At 35.9% G+C, this 21,221-nt stretch overlaps 1 protein-coding gene across 3 annotated transcripts in view; it reads left to right on the top strand.

Moving 5' to 3' along the window:
* COL12A1 (collagen type XII alpha 1 chain) overlaps positions 1-21,221 on the top strand; it is a 135,370-nt gene that overhangs the window by 103,570 nt on the left and 10,579 nt on the right. For all 3 annotated transcript variants that reach the window (XM_072642623.1, XM_072642624.1, XM_072642625.1), the window contains 13 exons: positions 361-399; positions 900-1,038; positions 2,574-2,716; positions 3,015-3,124; positions 5,712-5,861; positions 7,416-7,493; positions 8,739-8,825; positions 10,531-10,584; positions 12,858-12,953; positions 14,476-14,529; positions 14,882-14,935; positions 18,488-18,541; positions 20,205-20,276. In XM_072642623.1, the coding sequence (XP_072498724.1) occupies positions 361-399; positions 900-1,038; positions 2,574-2,716; positions 3,015-3,124; positions 5,712-5,861; positions 7,416-7,493; positions 8,739-8,825; positions 10,531-10,584; positions 12,858-12,953; positions 14,476-14,529; positions 14,882-14,935; positions 18,488-18,541; positions 20,205-20,276 (1,130 nt within the window). The remainder of the gene's footprint in view (positions 1-360; positions 400-899; positions 1,039-2,573; positions 2,717-3,014; positions 3,125-5,711; positions 5,862-7,415; positions 7,494-8,738; positions 8,826-10,530; positions 10,585-12,857; positions 12,954-14,475; positions 14,530-14,881; positions 14,936-18,487; positions 18,542-20,204; positions 20,277-21,221) is intronic.

Below are 21,221 nucleotides of genomic sequence, written 5' to 3'. Positions count from 1 at the left end.
GTCACATTCTCTCTGGGCCTCAGTTTCCTGGTCTGCACAATGAGGATTCTGGACTAGATGGTCTCAGAAGTTTCTGTTAACTAGGCTCCTGTGCTCTGTTACGCTTAAGAATATATTTAAATGGCAGTCAAATAGGACTTTAGGAAAATATTTTCCAATACTGGAGTTTATTCATAAAGATACGGAAATTCATAAGATATGTACGGGTTAAATTGCTGACATCTAACTACTATTTTGATAAATGTGTGGCAAGTGTCTCATGTATAATCTTAATACGTGTTGACTTTGCATGTGGGTGCACTTATTTTGCTATAGATTAAATATTTACTAATAATTAGAGAATATTCTAATTCATTTCAGGTTGCCCTCTTATTTATTTGGATGGATACACTTCACCGGGTAAGTACTTTATATTGACATTTTCTAGCTTGGGCCAATTATTTAGAAATTTACATTGATGATGAAGATCTATCAAAGTAGGTAAATTCCTTCCATTGATGCTCATACTCTCTATACCAGGGATGGGGAACCTGCAGTCTTGAGGCCACATGTGACCTTCTAGGTCCTTGAGTATGGCCTTTTGACTGAGTCCAAGTTTTACAGAACAAATCCTTTTATTAAGGGGGTTTGTTCTGTGAAGTTTGGATTCAGTCAAAGGGCTACACTTGAGGACCTAGAGGGCCACATGTGGCCTTGAGGATGCAGGTTCCCCACCCCTGCCCTATACCTTCAATTCCAGTGTGATTTTTATCCATAGTGTTATATAAATCATTTGTAGAAATTCTGCCCAAATATCTAGAGACCTTCTTTTGTCACTTCAGTATTCAAGTATTTAACTATAAGAATAGATAGTACATTTCTGCATATTTTAGTAACTGTTTTTCTTATCTAATGTAAAGGTTTCAAGATGCTGGAAGCCTATAATTTAACAGAGAAGAACTTTGCTACTGTACCAGGAGTATCCCTGGAGTCTGGGTCTTTTCCCAGCTATCCAGCTTATAGACTCCAAAAGAATGCCTTTGTGAATCAGCCTACAGTGTAAGTTCGGCAGTGATGGATTTTTTGGGAGTGGGGATAGGAAGACACAAATGAAGGAAGGATTTCTTCATGTTTCTTGGGAACTAAGGGCTCCAGTTAAAAGCCATCTATTTCTTCTACACAACTCTGATCTATGGCTTACTTAAGTCTGGCGAACTTTGTGAGTTGCAGAGAGTCTGTGCAAGTTTGTTATGGTTTATCATCTTCCTGTGAGGATATGATGACCTTGTGTCCCCACTGAGAGTTTGCTGGAGGGTCTTTTCCATTTTGATTACTGTGCTTGTGGTTTTGGCTTCAAAACTGAGCCTCCTTACCCTTCTAGTTCAGTTTCAGCTCGCTCTGAAAGCTCAGGCCTTCTTCTTTGCCATTTGGTTGGTAACCCTGTAAAATTAAGACTGGTTGGTGTGAGGGTCAGCCTTCCTTTTTTTTTTAAGGCTCAGTAGCTTAGATGAAGAGAGGCAGTTATAGCAGAAAGAGCAGTTTTATCATCACCATGGCATACCAGGCTCAGTACATTTTTTCCAGCCTCTCACACGAGGTCATTCTTTCTTTTTAGTTATCTTAGCTTGCCAAAGGAATAGGGGTGGTGTTGGCCTAGGTGTTCCATGGACTGACAGGCTGTGGTTAGTTTCTGTTGGACAGAGCTGCAGCAATTTGTTGGGTAGCCCTGGATTTTGTTATTTTACTTGGTGAAAGCTTGCACCTGGCTAAATGACTGCTAGAAATATATGTTTCCTATTTGTTGAAATGAAAAGTTTTTCATGTTGAAAAAATGCATGCTTGGCACCTCAAGGAGAGGACAGAAGAAGCAGAAATAGAACTTTCTGAATTTTGTGACCTAGGTAGAAAATTAAAAATGAAATTTGAAACTTACTAGGAATGTGACTGACAAATTTATACACTAAAACGAGCTAATTTTCTTAAAGAAAGTGACAATAACATCAGTATGCTTTAGCACCTCCATATTCCTCTTTTTTTTTATATAGAGCTACATGGTTTAACTTCCTGGACTGTTGTCAAGGTCAAAGGAAAGTCATTTTACTTCTTCAGACCTCAATTTCCTCATCTTTAAAGCTACAGGATTGGTTTAATAGTTCTTGAAGTTCAAAGTCACTTGCCCAGGGTCACACAGTTAGTGAGTGTCTGAGGCAGGATTCCAATTGCTCCCTATGCTACATTGCTTCTTAAGTTCTTGGTCTGCAAATATGCTATAGGACCATCTTGAAAATGACAATTATGCTGGCACTTCATTATAATGTTATTTTCTGTAGAGAAGCATTTATTTATCTTGAATACCAGCCAAATTAGTCCAGTTATTAAAGAACCTCTCCTCTCCTCTCCTCCCCTCTCCTTCCCTCCCTTCTCTTCTCCTCTTCTCTCCTCCCTTTCTCTCCTCTCCTCTCCTCCCTTCCTCTCCTCTCCCCTCTCCTCTGCCCTCTCCTTTTCTCCCATCCCCTTCCCTTCCCTTCTTCCAGCCCCAATATTTAAAAATTTGCATCTGTTTAGTAAGAGATGCTTTGTTGTTTACTTAACAGAGACCTGCATCCAGATGGCTTACCCCCATCGTACACGATTATCCTGTTATTCCGACTTCTTCCAGAAAGCCCCAGTGATCCATTTGCAATTTGGCAGATAACAGACAGAGACTACAAGCCTCAAGTTGGAGTGGTTGCAGACCGTAAGGAAGATTTTGCTTAATGAGAAACCCATGAATTGAGATTTTAAGTTGCTTATGATAATTTATTTTTTCCCAACTGATTTCATTTGGTACATGCTTTCAGATTTAAAGTTTTGAAAATCTAGAGTATCAAGAGCATTCATACATCATTTCAAACCAATACAGTATTTGCACTGTTTCCAGCAATTATGATTTTGCTAAATCTCAATAACAAATATATTCTTATTTACGTGCTTGATTGATTTAATAATGGGCCACATACCTCTTAACTAAATCTTTAATTTTATATTGACTACAGCTTCCAGCAAGACGTTGTCATTCTTTAACAAAGATATGAGGGGTGAAGTTCAGACAGTGACTTTTGACACAGAAGAAGTGAAGGCACTGTTTTATGGAAGTTTTCACAAGGTAAACAGTTAAGGTTACATAAGTGTGATTTTGCAGAAGAGAATATGACTTAAAGTGTACCTTATTTTTCTTTTGGAATTTCACGGATTCTCTTGTTGGGTTGGCAGAACTATAGCTGTGTCTAAATCTGGAGCAGGCATCTCATTTTCTAGGACTATTGACCTTTAAAATTTTAAAATTTAAAGCATAGTAGTCTGTTTTTTCGCTCTTTTATGAAAAGGTGGTGGATGTCTGTGAAATATAGATGGGACATTTTTCAGTCAATCCAAAGAAACATTAATGAATATGAAAACGGCCTAAAAGGTTTGAATAAGAGTTGTTTCCACCCCACATATACGCAGTTATTTTTCCAGCTGTGTCATTGTTTAGTTTATATGACAGCAGAACTGATAACCACACAGAAGTATTTGGTCTAATGTTCTGAGGATGCTTGCTTCTTGTCTGTTTGGTAGTCAGAATTAACCATCTAAAGTTGTTCAGTACATAGCCACAGAATAGAGGAGAGGATTTATTAGATTTGTATGGTATATACATAAGGTCAGTGAAAAATGAAGTGTATGAGATTTGGGAATTTCTAAAAATGAAAATAAAAAGTGAATAAGGAATCTGTCATTTTTAGTGATGCCTATCTGTACTCCAAAGTAAATGACAATACCTCATGTTTCACTAGCTGTGTAAAATTCCTTAAGTATAGTGTGCAGAATGATCCTCATCCACAAAATATTTGCAATTTCTAGTCAAATATGATTCCAAAGTGAAAACTGACATACCTTCTATTGCTTCTTATTCCTTTACTCCCAAGAGGGAAGCTTTTTTCTTTTTTTCAGAGTGAATCTCTCTGTGTCAGTTTCTGTCTGTGTCTGTCTCTATATTTGTCTCCCTCTGTCTCTGTCTCTCTCTTAAATCAGATTATTGGATCCCTTTCAGTGACATTCAAAGAATCCTTTGTGTACCATAAGGATTTCTCATTAACAAGGACCCAAAAGTAAATTAAGTGGGGGGGGATTATGAATAAAAGTATTTATACTGGATCATTATATTTTTCTATCTATTCAATAATTTATTGGCCCTCATAGAAAAGCCCAGTCCTTCTAATGCCTCACCAGAGAAATACATTTTATTTTGGCATTTGCTGTTGGATATAGCAGAGCTGTCCTTGGTGACAGATGTTGAACCTGGTAAATTTCATAAGAAATCACTTGGCATTTGGATATGTCTATTAAACTTAGATTTATGTATCTTGCTGAGAAGGACTTTTTAAAATCATGTTTTTCTAACCACACTTATTCTGGACATTTGATGGGATTGTAATTTTCTCATAATTGAGTACTGGGTATTTATAAGTAGGTCTATTGCTTAGCTTGTGGTTTTTATGGAATTGCAATTTTTACATTATATCCACATGTTTTATTTCATTTTAGTTCATAAAGACAATGTTAGTGTTATTTCAGAGAGGCTTATAGAGACAGAAACTAAAGTTTTATAGGAATTTTTATATTGGCAGAGCATAAAATAATTATTTTTTGTTATAGGTATTCAGAACTTATAAAAGGGCATAAAAATGAATAATTAATAATAAAAATATAGCAGTGTGACTAAATGTACAATACCATGTTCATCAATTTTTAATTAGAAAGACAAAAACACATTTCTGAACAGTAGCTTGAGAAACTTTGTATACCGTGATAACCTGGATGTTGCTTATACATAAGACTGTAGTGTGGAAAGTTCTTTGAAAACCATGAAGAACTGTTAAAATGTGAGTTATTATTATCAGATACAGCTAAAACATAAAAGATCCTGAAAATCCCTGGGATAACTGTAAGTCAGTCACTCAGTGCCTGGTAATTCCACTCTGGACCTGGCACTCAATGCTTTAGTATTCTTGGACCAGTTATTCACCTTCCCAATAGTTTAGTTCAGGTTCTTTGAATGTGAAAGAGAATTTACATCGGAGAAGTCTGGGAAGTTGTTATTTGAAAATTCAGTTCAATAAAAGGAATACATGTAAGAAATAAATCATGAAATTATCCAAGTTCTTTAGCGATAATAGAAGTTTCTCATTAATTACAGCAACTTCTTGACTTGTTCTTCATAATATAGTTACATCCAAGGCCATTTGGTTCTATCCTCTCATTTTATGATGAGGAAAGCAAAGCCTACAGAGGTTCACTCAGTTGTTCAGTCACACAGATAGGAGTCACCAGAGGTGGTATTTGAATTCTGAGCTTCTGACTTCTGATTCAGCTGTATACCACAGGGCAGGTTTGATGTGGGACATTACAGACTTCAAATATCATTTGCCTTCTGATCCAGTTGAAAACAGGCAGATTTGTAGAAGAAAGGGTCTCAGGAGATTTGTGTGTGTTCTAGTCTTAGGTCTTCCACTATTTATGTCACTGATCAAGTTACTTCCCCTCTCTGGGCTTTGGTTTCCTCACCTGTAAAGAGAGAGCATTGGAGCCAGTGATGCTTCAGGTCCCTTCACCTTAAACATTCTGAGTCTCAGTACAGCTCACTGTTTTGCAGTAAAATAGACAATATGACAAAATAATCATTTCATCATTAAATGTATTTTTCTCTTCAGGTTCATATTGTAGTGACTTCAAAAAGCGTTAAGATTTACATAGACTGCTTTGAAATTGTAGAGAAGGACATCAAGGAAGCTGGTAACATCACAACTGATGGTTATGAAATTCTTGGAAAGCTTATTAAAGGTGAAAGGAAATCAGCTGCAGTAAGTAACGTTTCCATTTCATGTGTTGCCTCAGCACATTTTAATGTTGAAATTGTGTTTTTTTAAGTCACTCAGTGAATACCCATTTGGAAGAATTTTCAATGGGAAAATGTGCTGTGGATAAAACAGTGAATTGTTTAATCGTGGTATACTAGTTAAGATCTCTGGGCATCACAGCGGAGAGAAATCCTCAAACATCCCCAAGTTAGGTCACACCCTGACTTGATGTCAAAATGCCTGAGTTAATTGAAATTGTTATACTACTACCTTGGTCCTAAGAGATAATCTTAGCTAATAAAATATGATAGAATATTTTTTCATTTCATATAATTATGCCTTTAATATTATGGCACATTATTTTTAGACTTTTAGATTACCCTAATGTAATCTCAAAAGAAGTTACTTATCTCCTAAAGAGTAATCATTTTTCTTGAAAGATTATTCCCAGGAAGAAGGAGGTTTTGTTGAGTTCATTAACATGTACTTCCTAGATATGAATGATCGATTTTTGTGTAGATTGTGGATTGTTCTACTTCCTTGTAAACCAGTTCTAGTGTTCTGTTTTAAAAAAGATGACCTTGAAGTCTTGAAGCAAATTGGTCTCATTAAATTCATAGTAATTTTTAGAGAACATGTATATTGTTTTAAAAATAAATTCATCTTGGTTTTCCTGAATTACATTGTCACAAAGAATATGAACTCTTTTTCAAGAAGAATTGCATAACATAGAATTTTATCATTGTATCATGACATGCAAAGGCAGCATTCTGTAGTTGATAAGAGAGATGCCTCAAAGTAAGAAAGGTTCAAGTCCTGTCTCTGACACGTACTAGCTTTGTGACCTTTGGCAAGTCACCGAGGTTCTCACTGTTCTAGACAACTCTTTAGCACTCTAAAGATGCTTAGAAGATTCTGACCTGCTTTTGTAGAGGGAATTACCTCACCTGGGAGTTCGCTATACCAATTAAATCATAGCGATAGTCTTTACCTACTGTGGAATTGCTGAGATTTTTAAATCATAGTGTTGAAAGTATAACAAGAGCCTTTTAAAAATGAGATGTCCAATCAAGTTATATTTTTATATAAAGAGAATTTTTTGAGAGAATGTCTTACTATGTGAAGAAAGGATTTTCATGTAATACAGTATTAACAGATCTCAATCTGCCCTAAAGAAGAACCTTGCAATTCTGTTTGTTCAGTTAGATAAATTGGAATATACTAGATATTAAAACCCTTTTCACTTCTTGAGAAACATTTCTCTTTGGCCACAAACCAGGATCAGGAGCCGGAGTTCATCAGGAGCATTTGGCTTGACTTTCTTCTTCTTCTGAAGCATGGGTGTTTATTTGTTTTAAGAAATTGGAGGGAATTTCCTCCCCCACTTCCTCCAAGAAAACAGGAGCATGTTACTTATGAAGTAGAACACTTGTAAATGTTCATCCAAGAAGCTGGAAAAGTCTCAATTTTAGTTCTGAGGAGACATTGAAATCTGGAATGTTTGCAGTCTCCAGTGAATAACAACAAAAAAACTTAGTGGATATGGTTTTTTTGCAGTTCCAAATCCAGAATTTTGACATAGTGTGCAGCCCAGTGTGGACCAGTAGGGACAGATGCTGTGACATACCTGCAAGGGTAAGTAGCCCTGAACTGGATGCTGCCAAAAATCTTATCAATAAATCCTGCTGACAGTGAGAAGTTGTATTGGGGCAAGTAACACTCAGCAGCTGTTAGCAGCAAATAGGAAGCCCAGGAATATGCAAAGACTTGTGCCTTTATCAGTTATCATTGTTCATGCCAGTATTTGATGTCACCTCTCCCTTTCCAACTGAGAATGTGTAAGCCCATATTTGGAAATTCTCAAGAAGCATTACAGTGGATAAACTAGAAAAGCCTCACCCAATCTCCAGATTTCCACTAATGCTAAATGTTCCTTTCTACTTGGAAAATGCAAGCATGAATTTGTTGAATAAATTACCTTCTCATTAGGTTTCTATTATTTTTAAATTACAAAAATGAACCACATCTCAGTTTGAAGAAAGAATTCATGTATATGTAAGTGACTGTTACAATGGTTATAGCATTGGCATGTTCAAGCAGAAAGAGCACTGATTGGAGCAGTCAGAGGACCTGATTTCGAATCCTGCCTCTGGTATTTACTACCTATGTGACTTTGCTTGGCAAGTTAATTAACTTCTTGGGGACTCAGTTTCCTCATCTGCAGAAGGAGGGGGTTGGACTAGATAGTTTCTAAGGCCCCTTTCAACTCTAAATGTATCATTCTATGATGTGTTTTGAACTTTGGGAATGCAAAGCTGAGCATAAAATCACAGGATGGTTTTTGTTTGAGCTAGGTAGAGAACACAGGTAGGGCAGCTAGGTGGTGCAGTGGATAGAGCACTGGGCTTGAAATTATGAATTCAAATCTAGCTTTGTGGCCCTGGGCAAGTCATTTAACCTTGTTTGCCTCAGTATCCTCATCTGTAAAATGAGCTAGACTAGCAAATGGCAAACCACTCCAATAGCTTTGCAAGAAAACCCCAAATGGGGTCATGAAGAGTCAAACATGACTGAAATGATTGAGCAACAGCAAGGCAGAGAATACTGGGTCAGAGAAAAATTACACTGAATTACTAGTGATTCTGAATGTTGTTTTAGAAATGTTGCTTTGTCTTGTAAGATTTCTTAAAGAAAACAATATAACTATAGAAAGAAATGTCATTTGAGAGTCACACATGAATTCTCGTGATCATTTATCATGATAGTGAGATCTTTGTAATTTAAAGTTGGGGAACTGACTCCCTTGTTTGTGTAAGTTATTGAGAGGGAATGTGTGTGTGTTTTTTTCCTAATGACTGTTTATTGTTCTCAATAATCCAGAGAGATGAAGCAAAATGTCCAGCTTTTCCAAATGCTTGCACTTGTACCCAGGACAGTGTTGGACCTCCTGGACCACCTGGACCAGCGGTAAGGAAATGTTAAAAGTGTTTATATCGTTTTTCTTCTTAAAATTGTAAATATGATTTTTTTTTTTTTGGAAAATTGAGGTCATTAAAATGCAAGCTATCTGCCTGCCTGACTCTGCTCAGGTTGATTTCCTTTTTTTAATTAACATTTTTCAATTAATAAGCATTTTTTTATTCTTTTTACTTTCCATTCCTCTTTCCTCTATCCTTCCCTCCTCCTCCAAAAATTGATAGGTATATTAAAACTAAACAGATTCCTAGGTAGGCCATGTCAAAAATGCATATCTCATTCTGCGTATTTAATCTTTCACCTCTCTGTCAGGAGCTGCATCTCATTCTTCATTTCTGATCCTGTGGAATCATGTTGGACATTGCAGTGATCAGAGTTCTAAAGTCTTTTAAGGCTGCCAGCTCAGTAGCTCATGTCTTTTGGTATTAGATTTATGCATCTGTAGTGGAGGATAACTGGATCAAAAATACTTTGACTCTGGAATTAGAATTCATCTTCCCAGCATGTTCTCATTCAATCTAGAGCATATTCAAATGCTTAAACTTTAAAAAATGCAAATTTGTTTTCCCCCTGGTCATTGTAATGTCTTAAAAGATTCTTCAGGATGTTCCAAGAAACTCCCTGGACAGGTTTTATAGGCTTAAAGTAGAGAGGGTGAACTGTGCGCAGATCACTTTAAATCTAGAGCATTTGTCTTTTATGTGTCAAATATGTCTATAGACCAGAATATTCTTCACACTTTTGGTGTCATGGCTCACTTTGGCAGTCTGGTGAAGCCTATGGACCCCTTTTCAGAATTATTGTTTTTAAATGCCTAAAACAAAATACATAGTATCACAATGGAAACCAATTTTGTTGCAAGGTGTCAAATATATAGGTGGGTATAAAATTCATAGATACTAGTCTAAGAACTCTTGCTATAGACTATAAATTGTCAAATTATAGATATGAAGTGATATAAACCAAAGGAGGCATGCAATATAGAGGATCTAGCCTCTAATCCTGCCTCTGATACTTATTACCTATATGATCTTGGGCTAACCACTGAACCTCCGCTCATCTAAGCAGATCTTTATGGTTAATGTCGATTTTGTTTTGTAGTCTTATAGAAAATATGGACAAAAGCTGTCCTAGGATGAATAAGTTATGGATGTGTTAAAATCTACCTTGTTGGAGGAAATACCCACATTGAGATTATACATCTATTAAAGCGCTGAAGACTATTGTTGATTGTTTATAGTTTTTTACCCTATAATGAGATAATTGTGTATTATAGGTCTTTGTGATCATTACTTCTGTTCTTGGAGATTTATAGATTCTTACTGGTGAAATTGCACTGAGTAACTTTGTGTTACTTAGAGATTAAAATCAGGTTCATCTTTAAGATTTAACTGTCCAATTCATTGTTGGCTAACAGCCTTTCAGGCCATATTTATTTTTTACCAACAGTTTTAAAATTAGTTTTGAAATTCTGTTAACAGTATATGTATGGCAAAATGTAAAGCTAAGATGTGCAACATGGGGAAATACTTATTTCCTTGATTTCTGTCTTAAATATTTGTTTCGGATCCTTTGTCAAGAACGGTGATGTTGTCTCTGAGACAACTTCTTTAACGTTATTTGCATAAGTATTATTATGTTTTTTCTTTATATAGACAAAGAAATGATATAACAATATGTATTATATATATTTTAGGGTAGTCCTGGTGCCAAAGGCCCCAGAGGAGAAAGAGGAATTAATGGAGCAATTGTAAGTATCTATTTAAATTCTACTTAAATGGTTTTGTCTATCTGTTTTTCAGTTGAGTTTTTGGTTTAAAATGCCATCACTGTGATGTGTGACTTAGGACAAGTTGCCCCAGCAAAACTATCATTTATATTATTCTTTATCAGGATTTTGTAATGGTGACTTTAGGTCATTCTTGAAAATGTTTTTAAAAGTATAAAACTTGACACTAGGCACTTAGAAGTTCATGTTAGTTGCTAGTTATTTTCAACAGAAATAATGATGATGGGGAGGGAAGGGGCTCACTATTTGAATGAATGCTGAGGAGAGGAGATAGGTTGGAGAGGCTACCAACTAGTACTTTCAGTAAAAGTCACTCCAACCAACCTGTTGTTAACTCTGTCCACTAAATGTAGAAGTTGTTGGATGGAGTCCAAAGACAGGATAGAGCTAGAATTCAACCTGCAGCATTCATTTAGGGCAAGAATTATCAACATTTTAAGGGGAAAGAGACACTAAGAAATATTTCTGGAATATCTTTTAACAAGTCAGCTCATACTAAGTATATGTTATAGTTGATGCAAGAGGTCCTCAAGGACCTCATCTCAAGTGTCTTATACATTTAAAAATAATTTCGTTTAATTCATGCCAATCAATAAAGCATAGTGAAGGCTAGAAATATTTTTTATTGTCTTCAGAAGGTTTACATATACAAGAGTGATGCAGGAATTGGAAGGAGGGTCATGAGCAGCTCTTACTTTAACCTTATCCATTAGCTAGTCAGTTAGTACCCAGATTTGAGCAGATAACATTTTAGAAGGCAGAGATCTGACCCTGAAGGAGAGAGAATGTGAAATGGGAGACAGTTAAGATAGAGAAGAGAAGTATAGTAGTAGCAAAGCCAGGCATGGAATGGGGAAGACTGACACCAAATAATTGTAATAATTTAATTAAGGAATCAGGGTGGTAGAGTGGATAGAGTGCTGGACCTGGAGTCAGGAAGATTCATTTTCGAGTTCAATTCTGACCTCAGACACTTACTAGTTGTGTGACCCTGGGCATGTCATTTAATCCTGTTTGCCTGAGTTCCTCATCTGTAAAATGAGCTGGAGAAGGAAATGGCAAACTATTGTAGTATCTTTGCCAAGAAAACCTTAACTAGGGTCATGAAGAGTTGGACATGACTGAAATGACTGAATAACTAGAAGTAAGGAGGCCCAAGGGGTGATCCACTGTGGGGGTCTTCATAATTTTTATGGTGGAGGCTCAAGAAGGAGGAAATATGAGAGCCTGGGCATTAGCTCTATTGGCCTCCAATGCTAGGGGGTCATTGTTTATAGTGTCTAATGAGATTTACCCCTAGTGATGTTTTATGAGATGAATCAACACACATATAAAAGATGGATATATTTATTTTGGCACAAAGGGCTCCAGGTTTCTACCAAAAGAATTCACAGAGCCTGATCTAAATATGGGATCATAATCATCTTTTTGTCCTAATATAAAAATTAATTTTAATAAGAGAATTTGAATTCCTTAGAGAAATGTTTTCTTGTGAATATTAGGAAAACTGTTACAATGAAATGATTATTGCAAAAAGTGTGAATAGTAGGATAATGCTGAATTTTGTCAGAAGGTCTATGTTGAAATCTTGTCCCTGCATCTTACTACTTCTGTGGCTATGTCAAGTCACTTGCTCTATCCCGTTATCGTCTACACAAAGAAGAGTTTTAGGAGATGACCTCTTATGATCCATCTATGATAGCCTTAGACTATCTTTGTTAGAGAATCACTAACAAGCTAAATAGATGAATCAATGCATGGGTGGGAGACCAATGGAAATGGAACTTTCATATGTACTAGTGTCCTGTAGAGAATAGATCCTCAGTGAATATGTATTGGTCTGTTGTTTAATCAGTAGTTCCAAGGAGAAATCAGAATAAGTCTCAAGGAAATCACCCTTTACACGACTAGGATCATGTCTATATTTGAAACACTTTGTTTCTCCTTCCTCATTTCTCTTCTATTTAGGTTTTTATGGAAACCTAATTAATTTACTATAGCATCAGCCATATTTTCTTTGCAAACAGGAAAAGGAGGTGTGAATGATCAGGAGAGGGATGCGGTATTATCATCAGTAAAGAGTTGGGGGAACTGACGCAAACTTCAAAGATCTTTCAAAACTGATTTGATCAACTCTTTTGAGTTATAAAAACCAGTTTTCAACAAATGCAGGTTTTGAAGGTGATGAGATAACACTGTCACTGACTTCTTTGTTTTTGCTTTGTTTATTTAAGGGGCCCCCAGGTCCTCGTGGTGATTCAGGTCCCCCAGGTCCCCAGGGTCCTCCAGGTCCTCAGGGACCCAATGGACTCTCAATTCCAGGAGAACAAGTGAGTAAAATTAACTGTATTTTGTGCATCTGATGCATTTAACACTGAATTTAGCTACAGTATTTTCCATGCTGCTTCTGAAACTCAAATTTTTTTCAAGAGCTTAAACATTTAGTCTGTGAATTGACTTCCCAATATCGCTAACACTTTTAGATTTATAAATAGTGTGTCTATATTTTAAAATAATTCTGCCTAAGTGCCATTATGGACACTTCTGTGACATCACTTGTAAGACATGAACACATCTCTCATTTACCTGAATCTCTGTAGACTTCTTACAACCTGTATTAGGCATGGAATCTCTTTCAACTCCATGAAGGCTCAGATCAGTTTATCTATAATATTTGTTTTCTGGTTGAATGTGCCATTATAAAATGGATTCTTATTGTATTAAAGGGACAATGCAAGTTGGAAAAAAGCTTCTAGATTCCATGAATCATAATTTTATTCCATAGATGACTTTTATTCTCCATGTCATGCAAAATGGATCTAGTCTAAAAGAATTGTAAAGCTTAGATTTTAATTTTCATTGGAATATCTAAGTATAAAGATTATATAGTGCTTGGGATAGTGGCAGTGTAGGTACAGAGGATAGAAAGCCATCTTTGGAGTTAGAAAGAGCTAGGTCCAAATCCTGCCCTGATTCATAATGGCATTGTAACAACAAACAAACTCTTAGTAGTACCTCAAACAATTCTTAAGTTAGAAGTTAGAGAATTGTGGAACTGTTTCATGAGAATAGTTTACACAATGAGGGATTCTACCTCTTCCCCTTCTTGTCTTCCTCCCTCTCCCCCAATAAAGCAAAGAACGTTTAGGAGTTTAGTTGGTGTAAAGTTATTACACATTGTCCTTACATCTAATGGACTGGAATATGGAAGTGTAAAACATGACATATATAAAATATATGTAAGACACATATAAAAGACTTCTAAAGTAAAAATCAAATCTGAAGCAAAGCTGCTTCTGAGAGGCTTCTATTTTCATTCTTTGTCATTGTAGTAAATTCAGTTATTTTATATCAATAAGATTGACTGTATCTGTACCCCAGGTATTTTTAAATGCATATGTACAGATAAACTTATAGACCTTATTATCAAGTCAAAGATTTTTAACCCATTCTTCTTCTAGATCTCTGCTCTACGATAGCATCAAATTAATGATAATAAAACAAAGAAAGATGGATTTTTCTACAAGTTTAATTTCTATAGCAATGGATTATGTTGAATTATTTTTTTCTGTTTCTTGTTCCATGAAAAGACTTGGCACAATATTATTATAACTTGAAAAGTTTTGCTTTATCTCTTTTAATAATGATAATATCATTGGAAGATACAATTCAATAAAAATGGCTTGTACTTTTAATTCATTATTCTCAAAAATGCCCCCAGATTTCTGTATCATTATGTCTATAGTGGATATGTGAAGCAGCAGGAATTTCATAAATGGAGACCATTTTGTTTTCTTATTTCACTTTGTTTTATAAATTGGCTTAGAACTTCTGTCTTATTGGTCATTATAGGGTCGACAAGGGGTCAAAGGTGATGCAGGAGAGCCAGGACTTCCAGGCCGATCAGTAAGTTCATTGTTACAGTTTCCTTCCTATACTTATCAAGCAATGTTTGAATATTTAATTGTTTGAGTCTCTAAAAAGACTGGTTTGTCTATTTGTCCTTCATTATTTCCCCTTTACCCTTTCCTCTTCCCCCCTACCCTACTTTCAATCAGTAAGAACTTGTTGATCAATTGATATGTGTCCAGTTCTGTGCTGGATTCTGGTTTCTGATTTCTTACCAGAGGACTACCTCCCAACTCTTTAAAAAATATTTTTTACATTTAAAAGTGTCCATCTACAATGAAAAGTACAAGAATGCTTTCCTACTGAGAAAAAATTTCCTTGTTTCACTTCTATTGTTCATTTTTTGTAGGGATCACCAGGTTTACCTGGCCCACCAGGCCCCATGGGACCCCCAGGAGATAGAGTAAGTTCCTTTTTGTTATCCTAATTTAATAGATGAATTTATCTATTAATTATGACCTCATACAACTTAAGTTGATCAAAAAAGAAGAGAGCTGTCTCATTATTTATTAAATTAAAAGCCCAACATAACTGAGAAATATCCAGTTTTGGACCATCCCAAGGTCCATCATTGGGGAGACTGTATGGGAACCATTGAAATTTTTAATTTTAGTAGCTTTGTTTATTTTGGAAGAAGAAAGGGGTTCTGGGTAAGTTGCTTCAAATGATTAGTAGAAGATTATCTTTCTCTTAAAATAAAATTAGATGCCTTAAATTTTGTGTTAAGTTCTGGGGATAAAAAGACAAAACAATGAAACAGTCTCTGCTTTTAGCTTACAGTGGAAAGACAACTTGTTTGAATGTTTGATGTCAAAGAAGTTAGTGAGGGAGGACATAGCAATTGTGGGGGGAGGGCTTCATGTAGAAGGCAGTATTTAAGTTGCATCTTGAAGAAAGAAATTTTATGCAGCAGAAGTGAAAAGAGAATGCAATCTAAAAATAATGAATGGCCAGTGCACAGGCAAAGAAATGGGAGATGGAGCATTGTACGTAAGAAAAACTTTGGCTTTACCATTGAGTATAGGAAGGAAAGTGCTGCATAACATTACACCATGGAGACAAAACAATTTAGAACTATGAAGCATTCCACTAAATGTGCAAAAAGTGTGCATAAATCCATTAAAACCAGTCAATCCATGAGTCTGTTGGGCATAATAGTCAACTTTTTCTCAATGGTGAATCATTAGAACAGATGATACAAAGTAGTTGAAATGATGTCCATGGTCTTTACTTGCTGCCACAGCATCTTTTGTTTCTGGTAACAGATAAGCAAAGAAAGGGCAATGAAAAACATGTCCAGTGTACTTGATGTTGAAGGAATGCAGCTATGCTTTTGGCTAGAGGAAGAATAGACTGGAGAAAATAGACTGAATGCATGAACTGTAGAATCGTTGATGTAGAACTAACTGTAAAGGATCTCAGAAGCTATCTAGTTCAACCTCCTCATTTTACAGATGAATTGATTGAGACTTAGAGGTTAATCAACTTGACCAGGGTTAACACAATTAGTATATGTGAGAAACGGGATTTGACCCTAGCTCTGGCTACAAGTCCAAATACTTCAACATGGATAATTTTTAAAAACTGTGTTGGGAAGTTATGGAATCTAAAGCAAATCTGATGGTATGATGACCTCTACAAATCAAAGGTAGAACCACAAATATGGCTGTGAAGCTGACTGATGGTTAGGCTATATGCATTCTATACACACTCACGCACGCAGACTGCCACTCTACTCCCAGTACTGTTAGTAGGAACATATTTGAAAATGAAAGATAGCCAGAGATAAAATTATCATACAAAAGATAACAGACAATGCAATCTGTAGCTGCTCCATGGGCATCAAAAGCCTTGCAACCAGATCCATTATTCTTGTGATGGAAAATGATTCCACAAAGCAATTCACAGGAAGCAAACTGAAGACAACCATGTGACAGGAGGGAAAAGATCCATGGCAGTAATCTCAAAATCTGGCTGGTAGTAGAAGAGAAGCAAAATGAAAGATGCTATGACCAGATCTGTTCAAGCCATGTTACCACATTTTGCTTCCTCAGAGGGATCCCAGAAAAAAACAAAACATTTGCATCAAATGACTCTAGAATGTGATGTGGTTTTCCATTTGTTTGGTGTGTGTGTGTGTGTGTGTGTGTGCATGCGTGTGCATGCGCACACACGCATTACAAGACAACTTTTTCCAGTAAAACTTAATTTAAAATAATTTCCTCTAACTGGATGATTGTTTGGGGATAACTTTCTAGCCTTTTTTTTTTTTAAAGAAGTAGATTACTTTAAATTAATTTCCCGTTGTGAAATCCACATGCTGATAAGAAACACAAATCCTTGGGTTGATGGGTCCAAGAACCAGATCATTGATAAACTCTAAAAGTATTATTAACCTTATCCCCAATTTTCTGTAGAAATTGAGAAGGAAATCTTTGGTAAAATATCCAAGACTTTAAATAAATGACCTTACTCAGGAATACTTAGCTGAATTCAGGGGGCTGCAGTTGGGAGCAGTTGCTAACTGTGCAGGAGGATGACTCATTGAAGGCCACAGCCATCTGGCAGAATTAGGAGAAATCAGAAATCTGGGGCCAGTCAAGAAGATAGAAGACTGTGCAGAGACTTGACCTGGATCTCAGAGTTGATTCTTTTTTTTTTTTTTGAATCAACCCATTGAGATAACAAATCATGACATTAAGAGTTAGATTAGGAGACATGAACCAATACAAAAAACTGCTTATTATGGGGATTTCCTCTCTTGGTGAGCCCCCAGTTTGCTAGCTTTTCCACCCCACTGCTTTTGTGGATAAAAATCCACATGAGTGAAAGAAACAGTCTTACTGAAATATTGACCTGTAGTTAGAACAAAAAGGGAAAAATATTTTTCTCAGAAAGTTGTTCACTATGGTGATGGCCTCTGTCTTTCCCTTCTTATAATTCCCTGATGTTTATTCCTCTTCCCCTCCCCTGCCCCCAGTCCCTCTGACCTCATTTCCCTTATGTTGTGATTATTAGTGGTTGTTGTGGGAGTTGTCACATCTTAATTCGTCTCTAGGCTAGTTATTCCACTTTTTCTTTAGAAGGTATTGATCTCTTCAGCCGCAACTTGACTGTAGCATAGGGATGTCATATTGGTCCCCTTCAGGAATGAAAGACAACAGCAACCATTGAGATATTCCTTAAAATTTGTTTGAGCCAGGGGACTAAGGACTCAGACTGTTGATGTCACTTCCTTATTACATGAGTAAAAAAAGAAGCCATGAGAGCCTGGGGGAGAGGAAATAGAAGAGGGTCTCTCTCAAAGAGCCAGGTTATGTCTCTGCAGTCTCCTCTGTTCTCAAGTGACCCCAGATTTCTTTCAGCTGATAGACCACAATGAGTGATGGGTAATGCAAACAAGTAGGTTTGTTCAACTGAATCTACTCTAAGTATCCTCTATGACTCTCTTTGTTGAATATCCTTCTTCTGCTATGGCTAAGTAAATTTCCTCTCTTAAGTGTTGAATGACCTACAAGTACCTCACTTTGTTCCAATATTAAAGTTGAGCTACCAGAGGACTGATTTTATTCAGGCTCAGGCCACAGCACTGGTCAGTAACTGTATACATTTGTGGAATCGGGTATTTTTTTCTGTCAGACCACTACAGAAAGGAATAAATGAATTATGTTTAGAAAAGAAATAGCCTCATTGATTGCTGTAATGTGATTAGAACTGTTGAGGCATGTTTATTATTTATTATTCCTGAATGAGCACAAACAGATGATATGATTTACCTTTTATAATATATTGAAATTACTTTGGAAAGCATGTCTTTATGTTTCTCTTCATAATTAAAAGGCACATGCATAAAGCACCTATTTCTAAAACCATCTTTATACCTGCCATTGGCATAAACTCATTTTCTCATTTTCCTGATCACATTAACCTGTAATTATTTTAATTTCTTAAATAGGGCTTTACAGGAAAAGATGGTGCAATGGGACCCAGAGGCCCTCCTGGACCACCAGTAAGTAGGATGATATCAGGCTTACAATGGTTTTGTGTAATATTTTAAGAACCTTGCCTAGTGAAATCCATTTCTCCTGTACAATGTGGCATAAACCAAAACTAGGTTACCTTAAAAAAAGTCAAAAGTAGTATTAAAAAAATGCCTGTGAAAATGGTCTATTTAAATAGTATACAATTCAGATTCAGTAGACAATTTATACTTTTAAAATATTCTTAGAAACTTTTAACTTTCAAGAAAAGATATTTAGATTTTTTTGGTTGTATAATATCTAATCTCCAGGTTTGGGATTTGGAATGGAAAGAGAAGCCTAAATTTTGATTAATGTCCTTTTAGTGTCTACAACTCCTATTAAGTGAACTTGAACATACTAGATATATTTCGTATTTTACTAGAACAATGCCTTTCAAATGTCCTTATTTGATTTTATAAGTATGTTATTCTTTGCAAATGGCATGTGTTTTGAGACAATGCTTTACTTCCTACTAATATTCATGGCACTTGAATTCAGCACAAATCAATTACAACTTTTTGGGAAAAAATGCACAAAACTTTTGCTTTAGAAATTCTGTGATTTATTAGTTTCTATTCTGGGTAAACCACAATTAAGTCAACCTGAACTGAGAAGAATTTTTCCAGAGTGGGAAAGATGGAAAATATGTTTTGGTGTTAGTTCTAGAAAATATTAAAAATTGTACTAAATGAATTTTAATTTGTAGGATCATAGCATCATAAATTTGGAGCAGGAAGGCCTAAGTGACCATTTGACCAAATTCTTGTGCTTTAATATCATATAATGAAGAGGTTTAAAATGTAGAATGATCCTGCATTCTTCGTAAACTCAAATTTACAAAATTGATGAAGTAGGACATTTATTTGCTTTGTGTAACTTAAAACCTGTAATTTAGAGAAACTGAAGGCTAAAACACCTCATGTGTTACATGGCTGCACCTACTGGTAATGAGCAATATTGCAACCCATTTATGGCAAGCATAGTCATCTCAAATCAAAAGAAAAGGAAATTTCTGGTGCTGTGAGTATGAAGTCTGTGTACCTCAGGCATAGGAAAAATTCCCATGATCTAGATAGGATTAAGAATGAATTGTATTTTAGGGAAGCTTTGGAATTAGGAAAATGTGGCAGAGAAAAAAATGAGCTACTAGGTAGAGATTGTCCCTAATTCCTAAATCACTTAGGACTGAAGCCCTATCATAGCATCCAGTGTATTTTGAAGTTGACTGCTTTTTTAATCCTTTCCTCACTAAAAGTTTTCAACTCTGTGCATTATGAGTTGCTTTTTTTTAATTCAGAAGAACAGATACTATTTTTTTCTTTAATGGAAATAAGTGGAGGGAAAAAAGAACTTAGTCTGGAGAGATTCATTTTATGGCCAAACTGGCTAGAAACACCCTCTTCTACACACTAAGGGAAAATGTAGTTATCTAAAGCAATTTGACTTCAAAATGGGATCATCCAGAACAGAAAGCATAAAGTCTTTTTATGCTTTTCCTATTATCTTACAGCATTGTTTTATTCCTACTCTATATGGAGTTATGTACTATGTACTTTAAAAGCTTTTAAAGTGAGTCATACTCTATTAGTTTACTTTACATGACATTGCTATTTGTTCATCATAACGTTCCATTTTTTTTTTCTATTTTAGGGCAGCCCAGGGTCTCCAGGAGTCACAGGTCCAAGTGGAAAACCAGGAAAACCCGGAGACCATGGGAGACCAGTAAGATAATGGCCTAAATTTCCGGAGTCAATCCGTTATGAATTCAGATAATAAGGATTATTGACCAGGCTTTGAAATATTTATCCTATCTCTGCTTCATTGTATGAAACGCGTGTTTAACCCCACAGACTTAATTTGCAACAATTTCAGTTCTAAAATATCTCTGCGAGTAGTTACACATATTCTCGGATGGAAATTGTGGTCTTTGGTTTTCATTAAAGGGAGAGTGGGTTGGTCTTTTTTTTTTCTTTTTTTTTTTTTGGTGTGTGCCAAGACGCATATTTCTCCACTGTATAAACACCAAGAGCTAGGTCAGCAGAATGTGTCTTTTTATTTAAGACTGTATGCTGTTGAGGAGAGTAAAAGACTGGATAATGACAAAGGGCCCACCAATCTTTGTTTGCAAATTTCAAGTTTTTGACAGTTCTAAGTTTAAGTCACTTCAAGGGCTATATATAGTAAGTGCTTTTTATCATTAGGTTGGAATTTGTTTTCCTATTTCAGAAATACTCTTGAAGACTACTGCCAGGAGTAAAAGAATTTGCATATGTTCATCTATTAATTTATTTTTATACAGTGCTGTCCATTGGACAAAATGTTGAATTTTCCTAGCTCCCACATAATTTCTTCTGCCTGGCTAGACATTTGCTTTGACTGACTAATCGGACATTTCTCTCTATGATTTAGAGTAAGGATCTTCAGATTTAATCTTGAGGTTCACATAGGACCTGCCAAGTTCAGGAATAGATGAAAAGGGATTAAGTTTTCTTAATAGACCAATCAACACCATTATCATGTCTACAAATATGGTGTCCTACATAGCATGCTAATTCATAGAACCAACAGAATTACCATGCCTATACCAAAGAATCAGGGAACCTTTTTGGCCAAATTACTGCCTGACTAAACCAATTACTTACTATACCATCTTATTATGCAAGTATA

This window comes from Notamacropus eugenii, chromosome 2, assembly GCF_028372415.1.
Source record: "Notamacropus eugenii isolate mMacEug1 chromosome 2, mMacEug1.pri_v2, whole genome shotgun sequence".
Taxonomy (NCBI): Eukaryota; Metazoa; Chordata; class Mammalia; order Diprotodontia; family Macropodidae; genus Notamacropus; species Notamacropus eugenii.
This window is presented reverse-complemented; position numbering and strand designations above follow the sequence as displayed.